Source organism: Eptatretus burgeri, chromosome 8 (genome assembly GCF_056783735.1).
Source record: "Eptatretus burgeri isolate ZD-2024b chromosome 8, Ebu_testis_v1, whole genome shotgun sequence".
Lineage (NCBI taxonomy): Eukaryota > Metazoa > Chordata > Myxini > Myxiniformes > Myxinidae > Eptatretus > Eptatretus burgeri.
Window position 1 is genome coordinate 30314697 of NC_140968.1, and position 20000 is coordinate 30334696.

At 42.7% G+C, this 20000-nt stretch overlaps 1 protein-coding gene across 1 annotated transcript in view; it reads left to right on the plus strand.

Annotated features, from left to right (window-relative positions):
- Window positions 1-20000, plus strand: part of LOC147021435 (uncharacterized) — a 181125-nt gene that overhangs the window by 137926 nt on the left and 23199 nt on the right. The window contains exon 4 of the mRNA XM_085891358.1: window positions 9556-9681. Within this exon, the coding sequence (XP_085747484.1) occupies window positions 9556-9681 (126 nt within the window). The remainder of the gene's footprint in view (window positions 1-9555; window positions 9682-20000) is intronic.

The following is a 20000-nucleotide window of genomic DNA, read 5'->3' on the forward strand; positions in this document are numbered from 1 at the left end:
TGAATATCATGAAAAAGTGTGCAGTTTTGGTCACCACAACTCAGTAGTCGAGTCAATATATGGTTGAACCCCAAAAAAATTACAACAAAACGTTTTATTGTTTTAAATGTTTTAATAGGTCATGCTGCGTGCCAGAAAAAAAGTCTCGGGTAATCTGACCCCGGTAAAGGGGTTAATTTGCATATTTTCAAGATGGTCACCAATGAAAATTTCAATGTACTACAAACTTTTTTATGGTTGATTTTAGACCCTATAAATGTATTGGCAACAGATATGAACATGGGGTTTCTGAATCAAATAAACATAGTTCCATCCACCTATGACGTACTATGACGTAACGATGACGTATAATCGTATATGACGTCATAGTTAAAAGATAAATGAGTATGCCATAGAAAATCTGTTGTTTTATAATATGTAATGACATGTGATGCTATCATTTAACTCCTTGAACTAGTTAAGCTGTCCCTTTCCTGTAATTACATAGATGGGACGTCATCAATCCAAAATAAATCTGTATGTATGCCACACAGCCTTACCATAAGCCACGCTCATTGTCGCCCTCGATCATCTCAGCATTGTCATTGTCATCATTCTCATCCCCCAACATTTGATTGAAAGGGCTACTACATGAGTGCACTTGGCACTGTCCACAAGCTGATGTGCATGGGAGACCGTAGGTTCTGCATGTGCAACGTTGAGTACTGCACCCGGTAGTGCAGTTGCAGTGAACTACCTTAAGCGAAGAGTCTGGTGCGGCATTCATTTAATTCATTACTGGGATGAACTGATGCTCCTCTGTTTTCCACCCCCAGTCTGTTACTTCCAAATCCGCCTCTTCTCCCATCCATGTCATGATCTGGAAATACGTGCGGAGTGAATGGTGCTTAGTAACCGCTTCAGTTGGCGGCAGACGCTCTAGGGTAACAAACGACACAGCTGATACCACTTTCTTTGTCAAGATGCTGTGGCGCAATGAAGTGAGAGTATCTGTTCCCTTTCCACCAAACACCTGGACCGTTGCCTTGTATCCAATCTCTACAACTGCATCTGTACTTTGACCTGGTGTAGCAAATGCTTGGGCACATGACCTCAAACCAGCATAACCTTTCATGACTTTCTGGAAGAGAGATTTCTTGCCAACCCCCAAATATGCGCAAAGTCGTATCACATCCAGTAATGGCATGTACGAACAGCATCATGGTAGATGCCTGGGATCCTAAGAGACTCTTCAGTCTGTTTATGTGATACTCTGCTTTGGTCCTGCGTCTTGTCAGATCGGAAGTACAAGTCCCGGTTGCCACCTTCAGCAAAATGGTGAAGCAGAAGAATAAGTAAGTCCGTATCTTCACCTACCAGTGTTGTTCACTGCAGCTGGGAAGCTCGTACTGCTGCTTGCACGATGTCGTAGTCTGCATCACCTGTTGTGTTTATCACAGCGCACCCCTTTTCCTTTAGCCTTTGGCTGATGATGTTTATCAGTTCCTGCTTGTTGGAACCATGCGATAAGAACTCATCTTTTTTCCCCATGAACACGGTGTCTTCTGTGAAGTTGACTTTGGGATGATGTTTCTTTTGACGACGCTGGTGTGTGCTGTCCTTGATAGATGGTTCATCTGAATAACCGTCGAAGACAACAGTAGCTTTCCCGTAATTGCGGAGTACGAAGTCAGCATAGCCGTTAGCTATAGATCCATATGTGCTCCCTTTCGTCCACTTAACGCGATGCATCAGTGAGCCACCATCCAACACATAGTGGTCCGTCTTGGGTACATTGTCTGACTCATCCTCGATAGACAAACCTTTTGCATATTCATCTATTGCTCTCGCAAGCTGTGGCTTGTCCGCTTTCCTGAATATGTGCTTCGCCTCAAAGAGAGCTGGGGGAAATGGAGACAATTCATATTCAAGACCGTCCTCCAATGAGAGGTTCCCTGCCCGAGAAATGACAAGTAGCCTCTGAAACAGAAGAGCAGGGTCTATAGTTCGGTCGCCAGTAACCTGGACAGCAGATGAATCTCCCAGAGTTTTCGCTTTGTCCTTCCTTTTGCATGTGTAGGTGAAAACTGGTTGTCCAGTCAGCTTTTCAGCAACTTCTTTCCCCACTACCTGCAAGTTGTCGACATTCACTTCATCCTTGGCTATACAACACCAGTGACAACATTTCTCAAGGCTGGATCATCAGAGAACGGATTGCATGATTGAAGTTTTTCTTGGATTTTTGCTAGATCTGACTGGTCCCTCTCCATCCTGGACTTGGTGGCCTCCTTGTGCTGTTCACTTGACGTGTAAGTGCAATCATTGAATTCTTGCATGGCTACATTATATTCCGAACATACGGGGGGCGACAGTGTCCACAGGGCACGTTGCTCTTCCGTCATGCCACTGCCCCTGGTCAATCCACCAGTCGACTTGAGTGATTGCATAAGTGTCTGTTCGATAACAAGATCGGACCCAAGTCCAGCCTAGAACTGATCACTACGGCGAACCACATGGTAGCCTTCCTGGTACTTGCTATATACTGCTGGATTGCTTGTCTCCAAATGGATGACCCCCCCCCCCCATGGTGCACTCATTTTAAAAACATGTGGTGAATTTTTCTACAATTGGCTGCCCATATATATTTCTGCTCAAGGGCGAGGCCACATGTGGTTTCCAATTACTTCCACATGATCTACATGTTGAAATTATACATGTTCTGTGTTAATCCCTACCTGGTCTTTGTAGTCTTGCTGGGTTCTAATTCATTATCATCATGACAATGCTTTTGAAGGACATTGAAAAGGTGAATATCAGCAGTTCCAGAAATTCTATTGTTTTAGTTGAAAGTCACAGATGGCAGCACAAGTGCATATGGGAGGCCTAAACAGCAGTTATTCATAATCACCTTATGATCTTCTTGGTGGGGCTTTTTGTCTGTGCTCTTTCATCCTAAGAAAGGGGGTTGGCTTTCGGTTTTCACTATGACGTCATAAACGTCTTGACTTTTCATTGGCGGCCATCTTGAAAATATGCAAATTAACCCCTTTACCGGGGTCAAATTACCCGAGACTTTTTTCTGGCACGCAGCATGACCTATTAAAACATTTAAAACAATAAAATGTTTTGTTGCGATTTTTTGGGGGGTTAGGTGATACGGATCATATTTTGACTCGACATCAGGAAGGACATAGATGCCAGAGAGAGGGTTCAGCGCAGGGCTACTAGATTGATTCCGGGTCTAGCTAGACTCAGCTATGAGGAGCGGCTGAAGGAGACGGGGCTTTATACACTAGAAAGGAGGCGGAAATGAGGAGATATGATAAAGATGTTTAAGATAATGAAAGGGTGAGACAAAATAAGTGCAGATGAATTATTCAGCAGAGTGGACAGTGATAGGACCAGGGGCCAGAGTCTGAGAGTAAAAAAGAGAGGTGAGGCAGGGGTCTTTCACTCAGAGAGTAGTTGATGTACTGTATGGAATGGCCTCCCTGGAAAGGTAGTGGCAGCAGAAACAGTAGATCAGTTTAAATTAGAATTAGATAGGTAGCAGGAAGTTATGGAGATCGAGGGGTATGGGGATGTTGATAAGACTTTTAAGTAGCTTGAGCATTGACGGGTGATTGTATGCATGTGTACAGAGTGCTGTTTGTGGGGGTATCGTTAAGGGGTGTTGTGTGGTTGATGTTGTGTGTGTTTTACCCAAGCCCATACCCCCCTCCACTTGGGGGGGGGGGAATACAAAACCTGCAAAAACTTCAAAAAGAAAGCACAAAAACACTTTATTATAATAATTTTTTTTTGCGTTTTCTTCCTTGGATCCTGTGTTGATAAATTAGTGTGGTGTTCATGTGGTGCAGGCATGATGGGCTGAATGGCCTCCACCTGTGTCTGACTTCCTTGTGTTTCCTTGTATAATCCAAATCCTTGTGTTTCCTTGTATAATCCAAATAATCCTTGTATAATCGCACTGCTGATTCCACACGTGATAAAGCTGAATGTCTAAACTCGGTGTTTGCAGCTAAATCTTGTGTCCCAAACCCATCACTATCTCTACCCACTTTACCCAGTCGCACCCAACTGTCCCTGGACTCTGTATCCTTTTCTCCTGACAAGGTGGAGAGCTTGCTTTCAAACCTCGAGTCAGATTCTGCAACCGGTCCAGACGGCATCAGCCCACGTGTCCTCAAAGCCTGCTCTTCTGCTCTTGCTCACCCTCTCTCTGTTCTATTCACCCTCTCATTTTCCCAAGGTCATCTGCCATCTGCTTGGAAATCTGCTAACATCACTGCCCTGCATAAAAAGGTGCAAAAACAGATCCCTGTAACTATAGACCAATCAGCCTTCTCCCAATCATCAGCAAGGTTATGGAATCCATCATCGCTTCAGACATGAAATCCTTCCTCTTCTCCAATGGCTTGATTTCCAATCATCAATTTGGTTTCAGACCAGGTCACTCTACCCTAGATATGCTGCTACTGCTCTCCCATCAATGGATGGAGGTCCTCAATGCCAGACAGGAAATCCGAGCCGTATCCCTGGACATATCACGTGCTTTTGACACAGTCTGGCACCCTGCCCTACTCACCAAACTCTCTTCCCATGGTATTCAAGGCCATCTCCACTCATGGCTCGCAGACTTCCTCTCCTGTCGCAGTCAACGTGTGGCCCTAAATGGAGTTCTTTCATCCCCTCTTCCTGTGCAGGCTGGAGTTCCTCAAGGTAGCGTTCTGGGCCCTGTTCTTTTTCTGGTTTTCATCAATGATCTCTCGGACTCTCTGGAAAATCCTCTATTTCTCTTTGCCGATGACTCCACCCTCTGCCGTACCATCTGTCATCCCTCAGACCGGCAAGCAGCAGCTTCTTCGCTCACTGCAGATCTGGATAAAATCACAAACTGGTCCAACACGTGGAACATGTCTTTCAATCCAGACAAATCTCACACTCTCACTATGTCTCTTCGAAAGGACCGTTTACAAAACCCCCCATCCACTTTCTCAACAATCCTCTGGAAGAAGTCTTTTCTTTCAAGCTTCTGGGTCTCACTATCTGCCATGACCTTTCCTGGGAAAGTCACATTTCCAACCTTGCCTCAAAAGCCAGTCGCCGACTGGGAATCCTCCGTCGTGCAAAGTCCTTCCTCGGCCCTCTTGAGCTCCTGACCACTTACAAAGCTTTTGTCCGTAGCCTGATGGAGTACTGCTCTCCCCTCTGGGCTGGTGCTCCTGCCTCCCACCTTTCTCGACTTCACGCTGTCGAAACCAGGGCTTTTAAGATCATTGGCATCTCCCGCAATGAAGCTGAGTCTTTGGGCCTCTCACTCAATCACCGCAGGTTGGTCGGTGGTCTTTCTGTCTTCTACCGACTCCTCTCCAGCCTTGCCCAACCTGCTCTCTCTGTGATTTGTCCCAACCACATTTCCACAGGGCGCTCAAGGTCCGCCAACAACCCCCTTCTGGTAAAACTACCAAAATCACGAATCACTGCTCATCTTCACTCTTTCATTCCTCTTTTTTCCCGCCTTTGGAATAAACTTCCTCACTCTATTCTTTCCCATTCTTCCCTCCAGGCTTTCAAAACAGCTGTTCACCACCACCTCTTATCTTCCCCCATCCAAATCCTCGATCTTTTCTACCCCCGATAATCCACCCAAGCCCACTTCCTTCAATTCTCCTGCTTTCCTTCCTGAAAGTCCCTTTAATGTCCATCTTCCCCTCGCCATGTTCCCCGTCCCATCCCCATCCCTCCCCCTTCCACAGTTCACCTGTGTCTGTTCCCCAATGTTTTGTCCCTTCCACTCCCGCCCCTCTTGTCTCATGCCTCCTTGCTGTGAGTTGTGTGTTAGCTCTCATACGAGCCTCGACCAAGGTATACAAAAAAAAAAAAAAAAAAAAAAAAAAAAATACTTTATCCAAACTAATTTTTATGAATGCAAATTCCTTGTGATTCGCACTACCTTTTCTTTTTCAAACTGAACTGAGTCATTTTATTTTTCTTCTTTACATGACTCGAGACTTGAAAGTTCGACAGTGAGGACAGTTGGTCTATCGATAGATAAATATAGATAGACTAACTGCAATATGCATACCGACCATGTATGTGTCACCTTAAATGAAATGGCCTCTGTGTAAGCAAATTAAAAAGTTGTTTATTTCATTGTTTTACAAAGGTCTTAAACTTATAAAACATCCCTATACAAAGTGTTACATTTGATAATCACACTTCAAAACATGATAATAGCATTGTCTGTTTTGGACATCAAGGCCCATGGAAAGAGCAAAACAACAGGTGATCAGGTTAACATACACACAATAAGGCCGTGTGAAACAGGAATATGCAGGAAGAGTAAATGAACACGATTAGGAAAAGTAGAAAACATTTTGAGTAATATTTGAGAAATAACACGAGATGGGAGTCAATCACCACCTCGAAGTGCTGGTGTGAAGAATGAAGATAATTGCATTGGCAGCAACAAAATGGAGAGTGGAGGAGTGGAGGTGAATACTGCGTGGTTAAGAGGTAGTGTGTTGGTGGATTAACACTTGCTGCTTGGTGTTGATGTGAAAGAGATGACAGGCAGTGGAAAATCAAGAGGCTACAAACCTGTTTATGATGAGAATGGAGTAGGCCTCGATGCTCAGAGAGTTCGTTTCCACTGTACTCAGAAGTGCAAGGTATTATGCAAGGGTCCTGACTGCTGACCACAAAGGAGAGGAAAACATGATGAAGATGCCTTGTCGGTTGGAACTATCGTGTGCAGCCTGTGGCTGCTGGTTGCATCATTTTCTGGGGGAGTGGCTCTGCCACTGATGCAGTGCCCTTTATTACCAGTACACTGGTACTCATTTCGCCGACCTCAGAAGGATGACAGGCTGAGTCAACCACACATGGTGTTGATTCAACAGCCAAAAGGGACTCAAACTCAAGACCCTAAGATCTTAAGTCAGCTACCTCAACCGTTAAGCCAACACCAGGCCTTGTCGGCTGTGACAAGTTGACATGTAAAGGATTTGCCGAGGCTGACTATGGATTTTTGAGACCCACCAGCTCGTGTCCGTGAGGTGAGGTCGAAGAGCTGTGATTCTGTCAGCGGTTTATCATGATGGCCACACAAAATTCAGGACAATAAAATTGATTTATTTAACTTGAAAATGTTGGCCTCGACTTGACCAAAATCAAGACCTGATGGAGGTCGGCAATTGTTCGCCTTCTTAAAAAGAATGGGAATTTCAATAATTTTCTCTCTCTCGACAAGATCGAAGCTCAATGAAGAGTGAAGAAACAGAGGGTAAAAGGCAACTGACTGACACTCGGGCCAGAGTTGGCCACAATAAGTGAGTGAGGGAATGCACTGTTGGAAAAGAGGCAGAGAGAGGGAAAGAGGAGGGGAGGAAAAATTTCAACCTGCAAGTCAGAGAATTGGGTTAGGTCGGGTTAATGGGGGTGAAGAAGATCATGGATTTGAAGGGGGACAACATGAATTGGTGGTGCATTGTATATTTGAAGGCCTGGGGGGAAGATTGGAATTGAAGAAGCTCTATAGAAGATGTTTTCACAAACAGGGGAAGTGAGGAACATTACAAAGACTGGAATTCTTTCCTCCCTGAGTTTAAAAAAAAAAACAGTGAAAATAATCAAAATTACTGTTTGAGCCTTCATAGTGTTAAGGTGTCTGGAAATCCTGGATTTGGGGGAGTTTAACCAAGAGGGGGTTAATGGAAGAACAGGTTGGTCCTGGGGGAGCTTGGGAGGGTTGGAGTTGAGAGAGCAGAGGGACGATAGACCAAAAGAGAGGCGGTAAATAACAGAGAGACCACCGACCTTTCTATGATGTGAGAGCAACACGCCTTGTGCTTTGACCTGATCATGGAAAATACCAATCAAAATAAATCTCCTCGACAAAGGGCTAATGTTCGAAACATCAGCCGACCTCACTTGCTTCCCACAGTGGTTCACATATACTCTTATTGGCTTTCATGTGATAAAATCCATCCTTTAACTTGTCCGCCGTCGCGAGCCTTCACAAAGACTAGTATTCTATTAATTGGTTAATAGTTGGGTATATATTTTTTGCATCCTTCTTATAGATAGGGTTGATATCAGTTTGGCATTTGTGTGGCAGATTGAATACTCAAAAGGGAGGGGGGGGGACTTCTGAGTATGAGAGACAGACAGACAGACAGACAAAGATAAATGCCATTTCAGTAAAAGAGAATAACCTGAGGCTCCAGGGACTGATGCTTTTCATGAACATTGACGAGTCAGATATTGGAAATACAGGACAATATTATACCTTTAAAGTCTAAATGATTGTCACAATACCAATGGGAATAAACTATGGATTATAAAAGTTTTCTACTCAAATAATTATTAGTTGGGTTCTGGGCAAAATTTACCTCCTTTGAACATTCAGCTGAACTCATGTCAGCAATTGCAAATCAAAAGTCTATTCCAATGACTCGGCCTGAATTACTGAACAGGACGTTTCATTTGATGTAAAGTTTCATGATGGAGGTGAAGGGTTAAAATCCATAACCCAATGAAAGTTCAACCTTGTAATTATAAAGAGTTACAAATTTCATCATTCCTTTAGTCTTATTCTTCTCTAATGGTGACAATTATTCCCACGTGCTTGTGGCCAGGGGAACCTTGGCGCAAGCCTTTCACTAAACGACTGGCCAGGTCTGACGTTCAATAGGTTAAGGCAGCAATTTGTAATTTGTTCAGGGTGCCAGTGATAGCTCACCCAACCCTTCACAAAGGTAGTATCAATCCATCAGTTAATGCGGGCAGATGGGACGCCCATCCAAGAGGGCGAGAGGTGGCACACACATTGATGAATGGCCCTACCTGTGAAACACCAGGACGAGTTCGTAGCTGGATCGGGATTCGAACCCAGGCAGACAGCTTCGAGGCGAGTTTGCATACCTCTAGGTCATCCTGCCAGGTCTTTATCATTCATTTGACTCATGGTTAAGATATTTCAGATCATGTTCTGTACAATAAAAATTAAAGTACATTTCATTGGAATCAGTGTCGTATCAATCATTGTTAAATTCCACAAAGCAGGTGTACTGACTGTGTAGGAGAATACTCAAACATCACTACACCTGACGCTGCGTTGCCTGTGTAAACGCAGGGAATCTGCCAAAGTCGAGCCGAGTATGTTGTTGACACTTTGTGCAAACAGCTGTCAAAGTATTTATGCACGAGAAGAAAATACCTCACCAACTGCGATTGCCTGAAGCATCGAAGTGTCCGTTCACCATAGCACCACCTGGTGTCACAATGGTGCATTGTTAGTTCACTGCGTAATGTTCGTGCACTCGGTGAGTGCTGCACATAACGGTGATGTTACAACATATAGTCTTGGCATTAGAGCCCAACGCAACACCCTGAGGTTCAACGCGGTTGATGTAATGAACAAGCGGTAGTTGAAAAGCAGCAAAACTAAAGTAGATAACAATATGATATCAATTGTTGTGTGGAATGATTTACGCATTATATCAATAGGTGTGCGCACTACCACGTTGAATTAAGGACGTGTAACGCAGGTTCACTCACATATTGTTTCAGTAGAGAACATGATGACAACGGGACTTCGCGGACGAGCACGCGGGGCACAACCGAAGGTGTGCTCCTACTGCAACAAGACCTTCAGGACATCCAACCACCTGAAAGTTCACCTCCGTGTGCACACCGGTATGTTAACGCATATATTTGATGTGCTAAGCATGCATGCATGAACAATCAATCAATCAATGGATCGGGTCAATCAATCAATAATTTTCTATATTTTTTTTTTCTCTCATTGTTCAAAAGAACGCATCTCCTTTCTAATGCTAATCATGTTTCATGAACAGTGTCATCACCTTCCATTTGTTCTGCAACTTGCATCAGACTTCCACTTTCGGGCATGTCACATGTTGGACTGCATACATGTTAGAGTTAAACGGAGGTTTGGTTCCTGAAAACGCAGAACACGAGTTTGATTGCAATTTGGTTCGACTGCACATTTAGGATGATGGTGAGAAACCCGTCAGACTGTCAGAGCATGACTGACTGAGGATGCATCAGGGTTCATCATCGACAAGGGTCATCTCAAAAGTTCTGCGATCCTTCTTGCAACTTTTAAAATGAAAAGGTGGAGGCGATTGAAAAATTTCATGCAATCTGTCTCATTATTTCCTGACACGTCTGAGAAGTATCAAAATTTCTCATCATGCTTTGTTTTTTTCAATAATGACAACGAGTATTGAGGCCGTGACCGTGCTCAAAAACTTATTCAAAGAAGACATTCAAACGGTTGTTAAATTTGTGGTGATGCGAAAGAAAAATTCACACGAAATCCACCAATACATTATTGCAATTCTTCCTTAACACTTGTATACATATCTTATGCCACTGATGCATTTCCCTGGTGCTCATTTTGCCAACTTCAGAAGGATGACAGGCTGAGTCAACCGCACCTGGTGTTAATTCAGCAGCTGACAGGGCTCAAATTCAGGACCCGAGGATCCCAAGCCAGTCACCCTAACTGCACAGCCAAGGCCAGGCTTTGTATACAGTTGAGAACTCTCTATCAATGGGTATCATTGGTTGGCAGAATGGCCGAGAAGTATGCACCTTTGAGCTGTCAATCTTGGGTTTGAATCTCTGCCCAGCTATAAACTGTCATCCTTGTGTCTTGGCAGGCAAGGTGAATCATCAACGTGTGTGCCATGCCTTGGATGGACGTTAAATCTATCTGCCGGCATCAGTGGTGGATCCCATCTGTCAGTTTCAGTTGGTGGACGTTGAAGACCACCCACGGTGTCCTTTGCAAAGAATTGGCCAGCCATCACCAGCACTCTGAACAAGTTACAAATTCCTGCCCTAACCTACAGGGGGCACTGCATTAGTGGCACAGCTGCACCCTACATCAGCCAATGATACTACTCGCAGCCATGCGCTGCATACGAACAAAGAAGAATGGGTATCATTCTCTCTGGGAGGAAAAATGGATGATGGCAATGAGAGACCACAATCCGGGAGGACCTCCATCACATGAGTTCAGGACAATGTTGCAGATGTTCACGATGCAGGTGTATCACAAATCAAAAAATCATGTCATGGTCAGGAACGCCCAAGTTGTAGTGCGTCACATTGTCACTTAGGATCTTGGATAAAGAAAGGCAAAGGCAATGTGTGCCACATGTCCTCCCTGAAGAAAGGAAGCTGAATTAGCTTGCTCTGTGTCAACAACATATTTTATGGTTTCATCAGGAAAGTGACAATTTCTTGGAATTCCTCATTATTGTTGATTAAACCCTGTGCCACAACTTCGAGGGTCGGAAGGAAAGTAATGCCTCTTTTTTATTTTTCATTAAATATAATTCTAGATGCAAACATATGTGACAAATCCGAGGTTATTTTTTCCAAATAATCTCCGTCAATTGCAATGCACTTAAATGAGTGCGTCAATCTGACTCTTGTTTACAGGTGTCACTGCGGTTGCAGGCTGAATGCTTTGAGGCTTGTCATCGATATCGATTTCCCCACTCTTGAAACACTTTGTCCAACATCGAATGGTGCTCACATCACTGATATAGTCGCCGTACACATTCTTCAAATGACCATGAATATCCACTGGAGGAACCTCTTCAGCAGTAATAAATTCAAAAAACGTTCTCTGCTTCATATGCACATCTAGTGGGGTAGCCATTTTGAAAGCATTGTGTGATGTTGTCATGTAACTGATCAGAGTGTCGCTCGACTTAAAATGGGGGCAGGGATGGAGGAACGTCTACCTTCTGATGTGTTTTTAACACGAAGGACACGGCTATGTTCATATATCTTCAACTGATGCAAAACGTCATCTCCTCGTTCGTTTTTCATTTTGAGAAATAAAAGAAAATCACATCCTGTGACTATTATGGCAGGCGAGCCAAAACTTCTCTCCCAGGACACTAACAGTCGTCGACACTGAGTTTTGCATTCAGCTGAGTTTACCGAGTCGATACTGAGTTTGCATTTGAGTCGTCGATACTGAGAAATGTCATGGAGGAGGAGGAGGAGGAGGATGGCATCATACAGAAGAGCTGAAAGATTTTTGTGCACTGTCAGTCTGAGTTGGTGTTACAAGACCACACTGTAGTATCCATTCCCTGTTACACCCTGTACAACTGCCCCACTGAGCACAAAATCCAATTTGCAGGTTATCAAAAGAATCTAAAGCACCTTGTTGCTCCATTGTTGAAGTTTGGCCTTTTGAGATGTGGAGAAGTCAGCCAATACACATACTTTCCACTACTGCACAAGGAGACATCTGTTCTGACATATACAAGTGTGTATATATATATATATATATATATATATATATATATATATATATATATATATATATATATATATATATATATAGTAACCCTCAAATAATTCAGGAGTTAGGTTCCTGGAAAATGCTGCAATATTTAAAACTGTGATAATGGAAACCGCGATAGTGGAAACCAAGGACCAATGGGAAAAGGGGGTATTGGTTTCTGGGTTTTGAGAAAATATAGAGAAAGATCAGCGGCAGCCAGAAATAAGCACATCACAATTCAAATAAAACACGTAAAATATAAAGCATGTTGAGATGGAAAGAGAAACATGTATATAAAATAAAAAACTGTAAAAAAAAAAAAAAACTAAAAGGGCACTCGATAGAGCGCATACCTCCGCCATGCAGTGCATGATCCACGAGAACATATCAGGTCAAATACATTTTTGAATAATTTTTTTTTTAATTCTAGTATCTGGATCTGTATTCTGATCTTCAACAACAACGAATGAATTTGGCCTTGTCACACACACAACCCGTACACTAAGTTTCATGTGAATATACCCACAACTTTTTGAGATATCGTGCTATATATCGGTTGAGCCCTATCTTTCAATGGTGAAGTCACTTCAAAAATTATCAGATCTAGATCCGCATTCAGATCTTCACCAAAATCGAAACAATTCTTCCATGTGACATACCCAAAGTGTCCAAGTTTCATTCAAACCCGTCCACAACTTTTTGAGATATCCTGCTAAATATCATTTTTAGCCCAATCTCTCAATGGTGAAGATCACTTTAATAATTCCAGTAACCGAATCCGAATCCGGATATTCACCAAAATCTAATCAGTTTGTCCATGTCACACACCCAACCTCTCCACCAAATTTCATCCAAATCCATCACCAGCTTTTTCAGATATCCTGCTCACAAACAAACAAATGAAATTGCTTGTTGAGCAAGGAATTGCCGGAATAACTTTGTCATATCTCCATGATCTCTGAAAAAACAAAAACCTAGAAATCAATTTGGTTCTTATAAGTCGATAGTGCTACTGGTTCATGAATTATAGCACTTAGTTTGGTCATCTATCTAAATTCCAGCAAAGTGTGTGTGTGTGTGTGTGTGTGTGTGTGTGTGTGTGTGTGTGTGTGTGTGTGTGTGTGTGTGTGTGTGTGTGTGTGTGTGTGTGTGTGTGTGTGTGTGTGACCGCTGTTTCTCGACAACCACTAGTCCGATCTAATTGAAACTTGCCAGGTATATTGCTGGGGCCCTGTGGATGTGCCTTTTCAAGGTTTCATATTAATCGGACAAGTGCTTCCCAAGTTATGGCCATTTATTTACCAACCAATGACAGGACACGTTGCTGCGTTGGCGTGGCCGATGGGGAAGAGAACCTCAGCCACATTCCCCATTACGGGTTACAACGTACGGACTTCCGGATAATGATGACCGTGTATTCTAATAATTTCTCGATTTCTTATGCGTGTTTATAGATAACGAGCTATATAGATAACGAGATATTATAGATAACGAACGAGTTTATAGATAACGAGTTTATAGATAGCGTCATCGTTTACGAGAGCTTAGGAATGGCCTGCGTAGTTGTTTGAAACAAATATGAAAAAAACATTTTTTTTTTTTTTTGCACCTACGTTTTTTTTTCTTTCTTTTTTATTCTGATGATTTTAGAAGTTTGACCTTGAGTTGACCTTTGACCTTTTGACCTCAAAAATAGTTGTTTTCCAAATTCAGTGATTGACTATGTAAATCCTGTTCAACTTTCAAGTTAATATGATGTAAATTGACGATTTTTCAGATTAAAATTGACGATTTTAGAAGTTTGACCTTGAGTCAAAATTTTGACCCTTTGACCTCAAAAATTGTTGGTATCCCAATCCAGTGACGCAGTGTGAAAATCCTGTTCAAATTTCAAATCAATCGGATGAAAAATGACAATTTTAGAAATTTGACCTCAAGATGAGCTTTGAACTTTGACCTCAAAATCAATAGGCTTCTCAGTTGAGACAACCTCGACAACTTGGTAAAGTTTCATGAAGATTGGTTTGAAATTGTGACCTGTAGGCAATAAACAGACAGACAAACGAACAGACAGATGACAACATTGTGCAGACCATGAGACTTAAAAAATCCATAAAACAAATTTGACCTCAAAAATAATTGGTGGTTGAATTCAATGCAACTACTCTTCAAATTTCAAGTCAATTGGACGAAAATTTACAATTTTAGAAATACCACCTTCATTGTTGTTCTTGGCCTATGTTGACATTTTGGTCCATGTTGACCTTAAAAATAATTGGCTAGTTGAATTCAGTACCCGGAAATATAAATCCTCTTCAAATTTCAAGTCAATCGGATGAAAATTGAGGATTTTAGAAATACCACCTTAGGTGTTGACCTTGGGCCTATGGTGACCTTTTGGTCCATGTTGACCTCAAAAATAATTGGCTGCTTGAATTGAATGACCTGAAATAAAAATCCTCTTCAAATTTCAAGTCAATCGGATGAAAATTGAGGATTTTAGAAACCTCACCAAAGTTGTTGACCTTTTGACATTTTGACCTCAAAAACAATAGGCTTCTTCCTTATGACAAACTTTACCATTTGGTGAAGTTTCGTGAGGATCGGCTTAAAATTGTGACAGACATCCAACAATCTGTGTGTGTGTGTGTGTGTGTGTGTGTGTGTGTGTGTGTGTGTGTGTGTGTGTGTGTGTGTGTGTGTGTGTGTGTGTGTGTGTGTGTGTGTGTGTGTGTGTGTGTGTGTGTGTGTGTGTGTGTGTGTGTGTGTGTGTGTGTGTGTGTGTGTGTGTGTGCATTCACTTTTCTCGACAACCGTTCATCCGATATACTTCAAACTTGGCGGGTGTATTGCTGCGGACCCAAGGAAGTGCATTGTCAAAGAAAACATTAAAAAAAACATTTTGTCCCTGTAAACAATTTTGAAAATCATAACGCTCATGTTTGAATACCGTAGTCATTCAAATTTTACTTATTCTAAAAATACCGTTTTCTTCTTTATTCTGTATTTTTTTTCTGAATTCTGTACTGTATTCTGACTAAACTGTTCTGATTCAAACTTGCTGATTCAAACATGTCTGAAGATAACCATGCTAAGCGGGAGCGAATACGCGAGGCTCTGCGCTGTGCACGTGCAACAGAGTCAGACGAAGGATGAGATGCTCACCTGTTATTTGCAGCAAGATTTTTTTGGTAAAGACTTGCTGCAATGATGGATGTGAACGTTTCGAACGGGCACTGCACGAGTAATAACACAATCGACTAACCAATATACCGGAAAAATCTTCGATTTTGCAAGTAACAAACAAACAAACAGACAGACAGACAGAAAGGGGTGAAAACATAACCTCTTTCCACCTTCAGTGGTGGAGGTAATAAACAAAAACACAAGACTTTTATCTTTTAAATTTATTACAAAACAGCGAGGTCGAGGTAACTTTTACAGTACAGTGAGGTGGGTGGGGGTAAACATATTACGTACTCTCATAAATAGAAAGCACAAGACAGAGCTCAGGATGCCAATGATGCTGTTAGAGAGGGGAGGTTAGAGGTGAGAAAGATGTGCATGTAGAACTTGCGATGGCTGTTAGATCATTGGGAGCATTACAAAGTCACACGTCTGCTGCATTGCCACATAAATGAAGGGTAAGATGATTCTTAGTCACCTTGACCCAGAGCAGATCTTCGCTGCTTGGACAGGAAGCGATGAGATTGCATCCTCTTCAAAAAATAGTCATCTCTTCGGTGGTTAAAACCTACTCCGGCAAAAAATCCCTTCGCCTCGATTCGTTCCATGAGCTGTGGTGGGTAGTTTTTCGCAGCATCATGGTCTGCCATGGTTGAACTGGAGCCCTCGGCCTGAGGTGCCTCGTGGAAATGTTGGTAAATCCATAATGGTTTCTCTCATATCACCAGTCCGCTCAAAGGCATTTTTTTTCTGTTTGGTTCTCGATCTAAACATTAAGCGCTTTTTCCATCCTTTCCATAAGAGAATCGTGAGACTGGAATGAGACGCTTGCGTTTTGCGGAGTAGGAACACATGCATGGATATTTGACTCGTGTTTACCGCACAAAGTATTGATCCCGTAATGGTGGCTCACAAATGCTGCACTTTGACCTCTTGCAACCATTTTTGCACAATGTCATGACTTCTCTCTGCTTTTTGGCACAACTAATTTTGTCCATCATTTTACGTTTCGGTGCCATTATAACTGTTGCGTGTCTACTTGATCTAGTATTACAGAATATCTCTCTCTCTCTCTCTCTCTCTCTCTCTCTCTCTCTCTCTCTCTCTCTCTCTCTCTCTCTCTCTCTCTCTCTCTCTCTCTCTCTCTCTCTCTCTCTCTCTCTCTTTCTCTCTTTCTCTCTTTCTCTCTTTCTCTCTTTCTCTCTTTCTCTCTTTCTCTCTTTCTCTCTTTCTCTCTTTCTCTCTTTCTCTCTTTCTCTCTTTCTCTCTTTCTCTCTTTCTCTCTTTCTCTCTTTCTCTCTCTCTCCAGGGTGTCCCAAAAAAATATACTTTTCATCTGCAAAGAGGATGGTCATAACACATATATTTTTTTAAAGATATATGGCTGGATAGAAAGCTGAAAGGTTGAAGTTTATTGTACCAATGTCAAAATTGCCACCAAAATTTAAATTTTGGGATAGAATCGTCGTTTTCTTTGAGACCACATGTTCGACGTAGGCTCCACGTTGTCCGATCACTGCCTGCAAACGCGTTGTCATGTTCTCCATCACTTTGGGAAACGTTTCCTGAGGAATGTTCAGGATTTCTCGGTGGATGTTTTCCTTCAGCTGATCAAGAGTCTAAGGTCTAGGGTTTCCATAGATCCTGTCCTTGAGATACCCCCACAAGAAGAAGTCTGGAGGAGTAAGGTCAGGGGAATACGGTGGCCACTCAACGTCTTCATAGAAGGAGATAAAGCGGCCCTCAAAATGTTGGTTGAGAAAACGCCTTGTTTCCCTGGCTGTATGGGGCGGTGTCCCATCCTGCTGGAACCACTGGGTTCTCATCTGGATCAGGTCGTTTCTCCTACGGGCCTGAGTACGTAGCTCAGGCAGATAGAATTCCTGAATCATTTCGCGATAGTTCCTCTGGTTTACCATGCAAGTGCCTCCCTGGTCATCTTCAAAGAAGTATGTACCAATTATCCCATACCAACCAACCGCCACCCACATGGTGACTTTGAGAACAGATCGAGGCACCAGTTCAGTTGATGCATTACCAGGATTTTCAGTTCCCCAGTACTGAAAGTTTTGCTTGTTTACCTCCCCGGACAAGTGAGCATAGCATTCGTCTGTCATGTGAAGTTTTTTGAGGAAGTCTGCATCTTCCTCCAACTTTCCTGAGAACCATTTTGCAAAGTCTAATCGTTTGCGTTTCTGTTGATCAGTAAGCACCGTTTCCGTTTGAATTTTTTATGGAAAGGCATGATTGTCTTGGCGAAGGATCCTCTGAACGGTGCTCTTATGAATGTTTGTCTCGGCAGAAAGTCGTTGAATCGATTTTTTTGGACTCTGAACGAACACTTGTCTCACCATTTCCACATTTTCTTCACTACGACCTGTCCTCTTCCGACCACTGTGACCCTTGTGAAGGTCACAGATGGTTCCCACATTGGTAAACTTTCCGATGGTGCACTTTATTGTCCGAAAGTTTGGTGCATGGCGCAAGTGGATACTGAAATGTCTCGAGTAAAGACTTTGCACCTGTATGACACTTTTCGTCTGGTGCCAAAGTTCAACAATTTTCGTCCGTTGTTGTACGGTCAGTCTTGGCATTTTTCTGGCGCTTGCTTGGTATCAAAATAAACTTCAGCGTCTCTGCATCAAGAAATGAAGCATTAGTGACAAAATTACTGCTTTTTGAGGATCAAACGAAGCATTTTAAAAGTTGTATATTTTTTTGGGACACCCTATAGGCCAATATAGACACATTGTTGTGGGCCGGGAGTCGGGTGAGAAGACCACTCGGTGGGGGAAGCTATCTCGGTTCCCACCAGACTCCCCGGAATTGAAGGCCGTCGCACACAGTTAATTCCGTGACGCGGTGGGTCGCTTAACCCACCGTGGACCCCAATAACTCAACCGCATGACCTAGGGTTCTCCCGTCTATGGGTTAATCAAATTACCTAATTAATTAAATGATTTAATTCCCGGGGAACATGCCCTCGGTACGCCTTGTCCGAACCGGATCACTCTACCGGACCGGATCACTTTACCAGATCGGATGCAGCCTTGCGACACTGCCAAGGACGTACTGGCGAAAAGGAACGGATCGTTGGGAATAAAGTCCCAGATAAACTAGGATTCAGACCATGCTGGATCAATGGAAAAAAAGACAAAAATGAGCAGGGAACATTCCTAATGATTATAATTTATTAACAATGGGCGAGGAATGGTATGTGGTACGATCAGGATTTATTAGGGTGTGATGTGCAGAGATAGGGGAGAGAGGTATGGTGCAGCAAATAAACAAGCAACTTACAAAAGCGGACACAGAGCAAGCATAAAGGCCCAGTCACACCTTGACGTTTTAGCCAGCGATGGCAACGTATTAAAATTTATGTAAAACGCTGGCTTACGTTGAACTTTTGATGTTTTTTTTTAAAGATTCGGACGTATTCATAGCGACTTGGTCTTATGTATAACGCATTAGTAACGGACACAGAACGTTTCGTTTTGTTATAGATAACTTATACCAACGAATGCTGAACCTGTTGTCGGCCTACACAACCTATGCCCAACGATAGTCTAACTTAGGCATAGCGCGTTGCACGCATCGCCAACGATGTCGTGACGTAGCCTATTAAAAGGCTGACGCACAAAGATTCGAATCATAACTGCTGTAGAAATGGAAGTGTCAACATCGCAGTCACACCTTGGCGATCTTGCCAGCGTATGCCGACATAAGAAAAATGTGTCTAAAACGTTGGGGCACGTCAAATACGGTATGAGTAAGTTTGGTATACGTGAGTAGAATGCTAAAGTACGCTATCATACGTCGTAGTAAGTAGAGTACGTCAAGAAATTTTAAACATGTTCAAAATTTTACGACGTACTTGGCGTATGACACACGTTCCGCATGCGATGGGGATAAGTTTTACACACGATATGCGGCCGCTTACACACGTCCACAAAGGCTACTTATAAGCTACTCATAAGTCGAAACACGTCGCGGTAATGTCTTTTTTATGCAAAACTTATTTCTAACTTATGTTTGACGTGCTTTGAACCAATCCTTTACATAGTCCCAACACATATTGACATATGTAGACGTATTCCAATGACGTCTTCCGGTCGACAAAAAAAATAAATGAACGTGTTTCTAACTTACAACTGCCATATAAAGACGTGTTCCCAGCGATTTTTGGAATTGGTATATAAAAATGGTGTTCATAAAAGGGGAACCCAACAGTGTTTTCGAGTCCTTTTTGAGTCGATGTCCATGTCAGCAGTAACAGTATCAGTATCAGTATCAGTCTTAGGATTAGTAGTAGTTTGTTCATGTTGGCAGTAGTAGGTGAGTGTGAGGGGGAGGGTGTGGGTTATGATGGATCCTCCTTGCGTCCACGTGTCCACGGGTAGGAGACATCTTTGCACCATTGTTCGAAGTTCTTCGCGGCTAATTTTTTATGGGGCTTTTTCAACAATGAGCTATGGCTTGTTTTTACGATTTA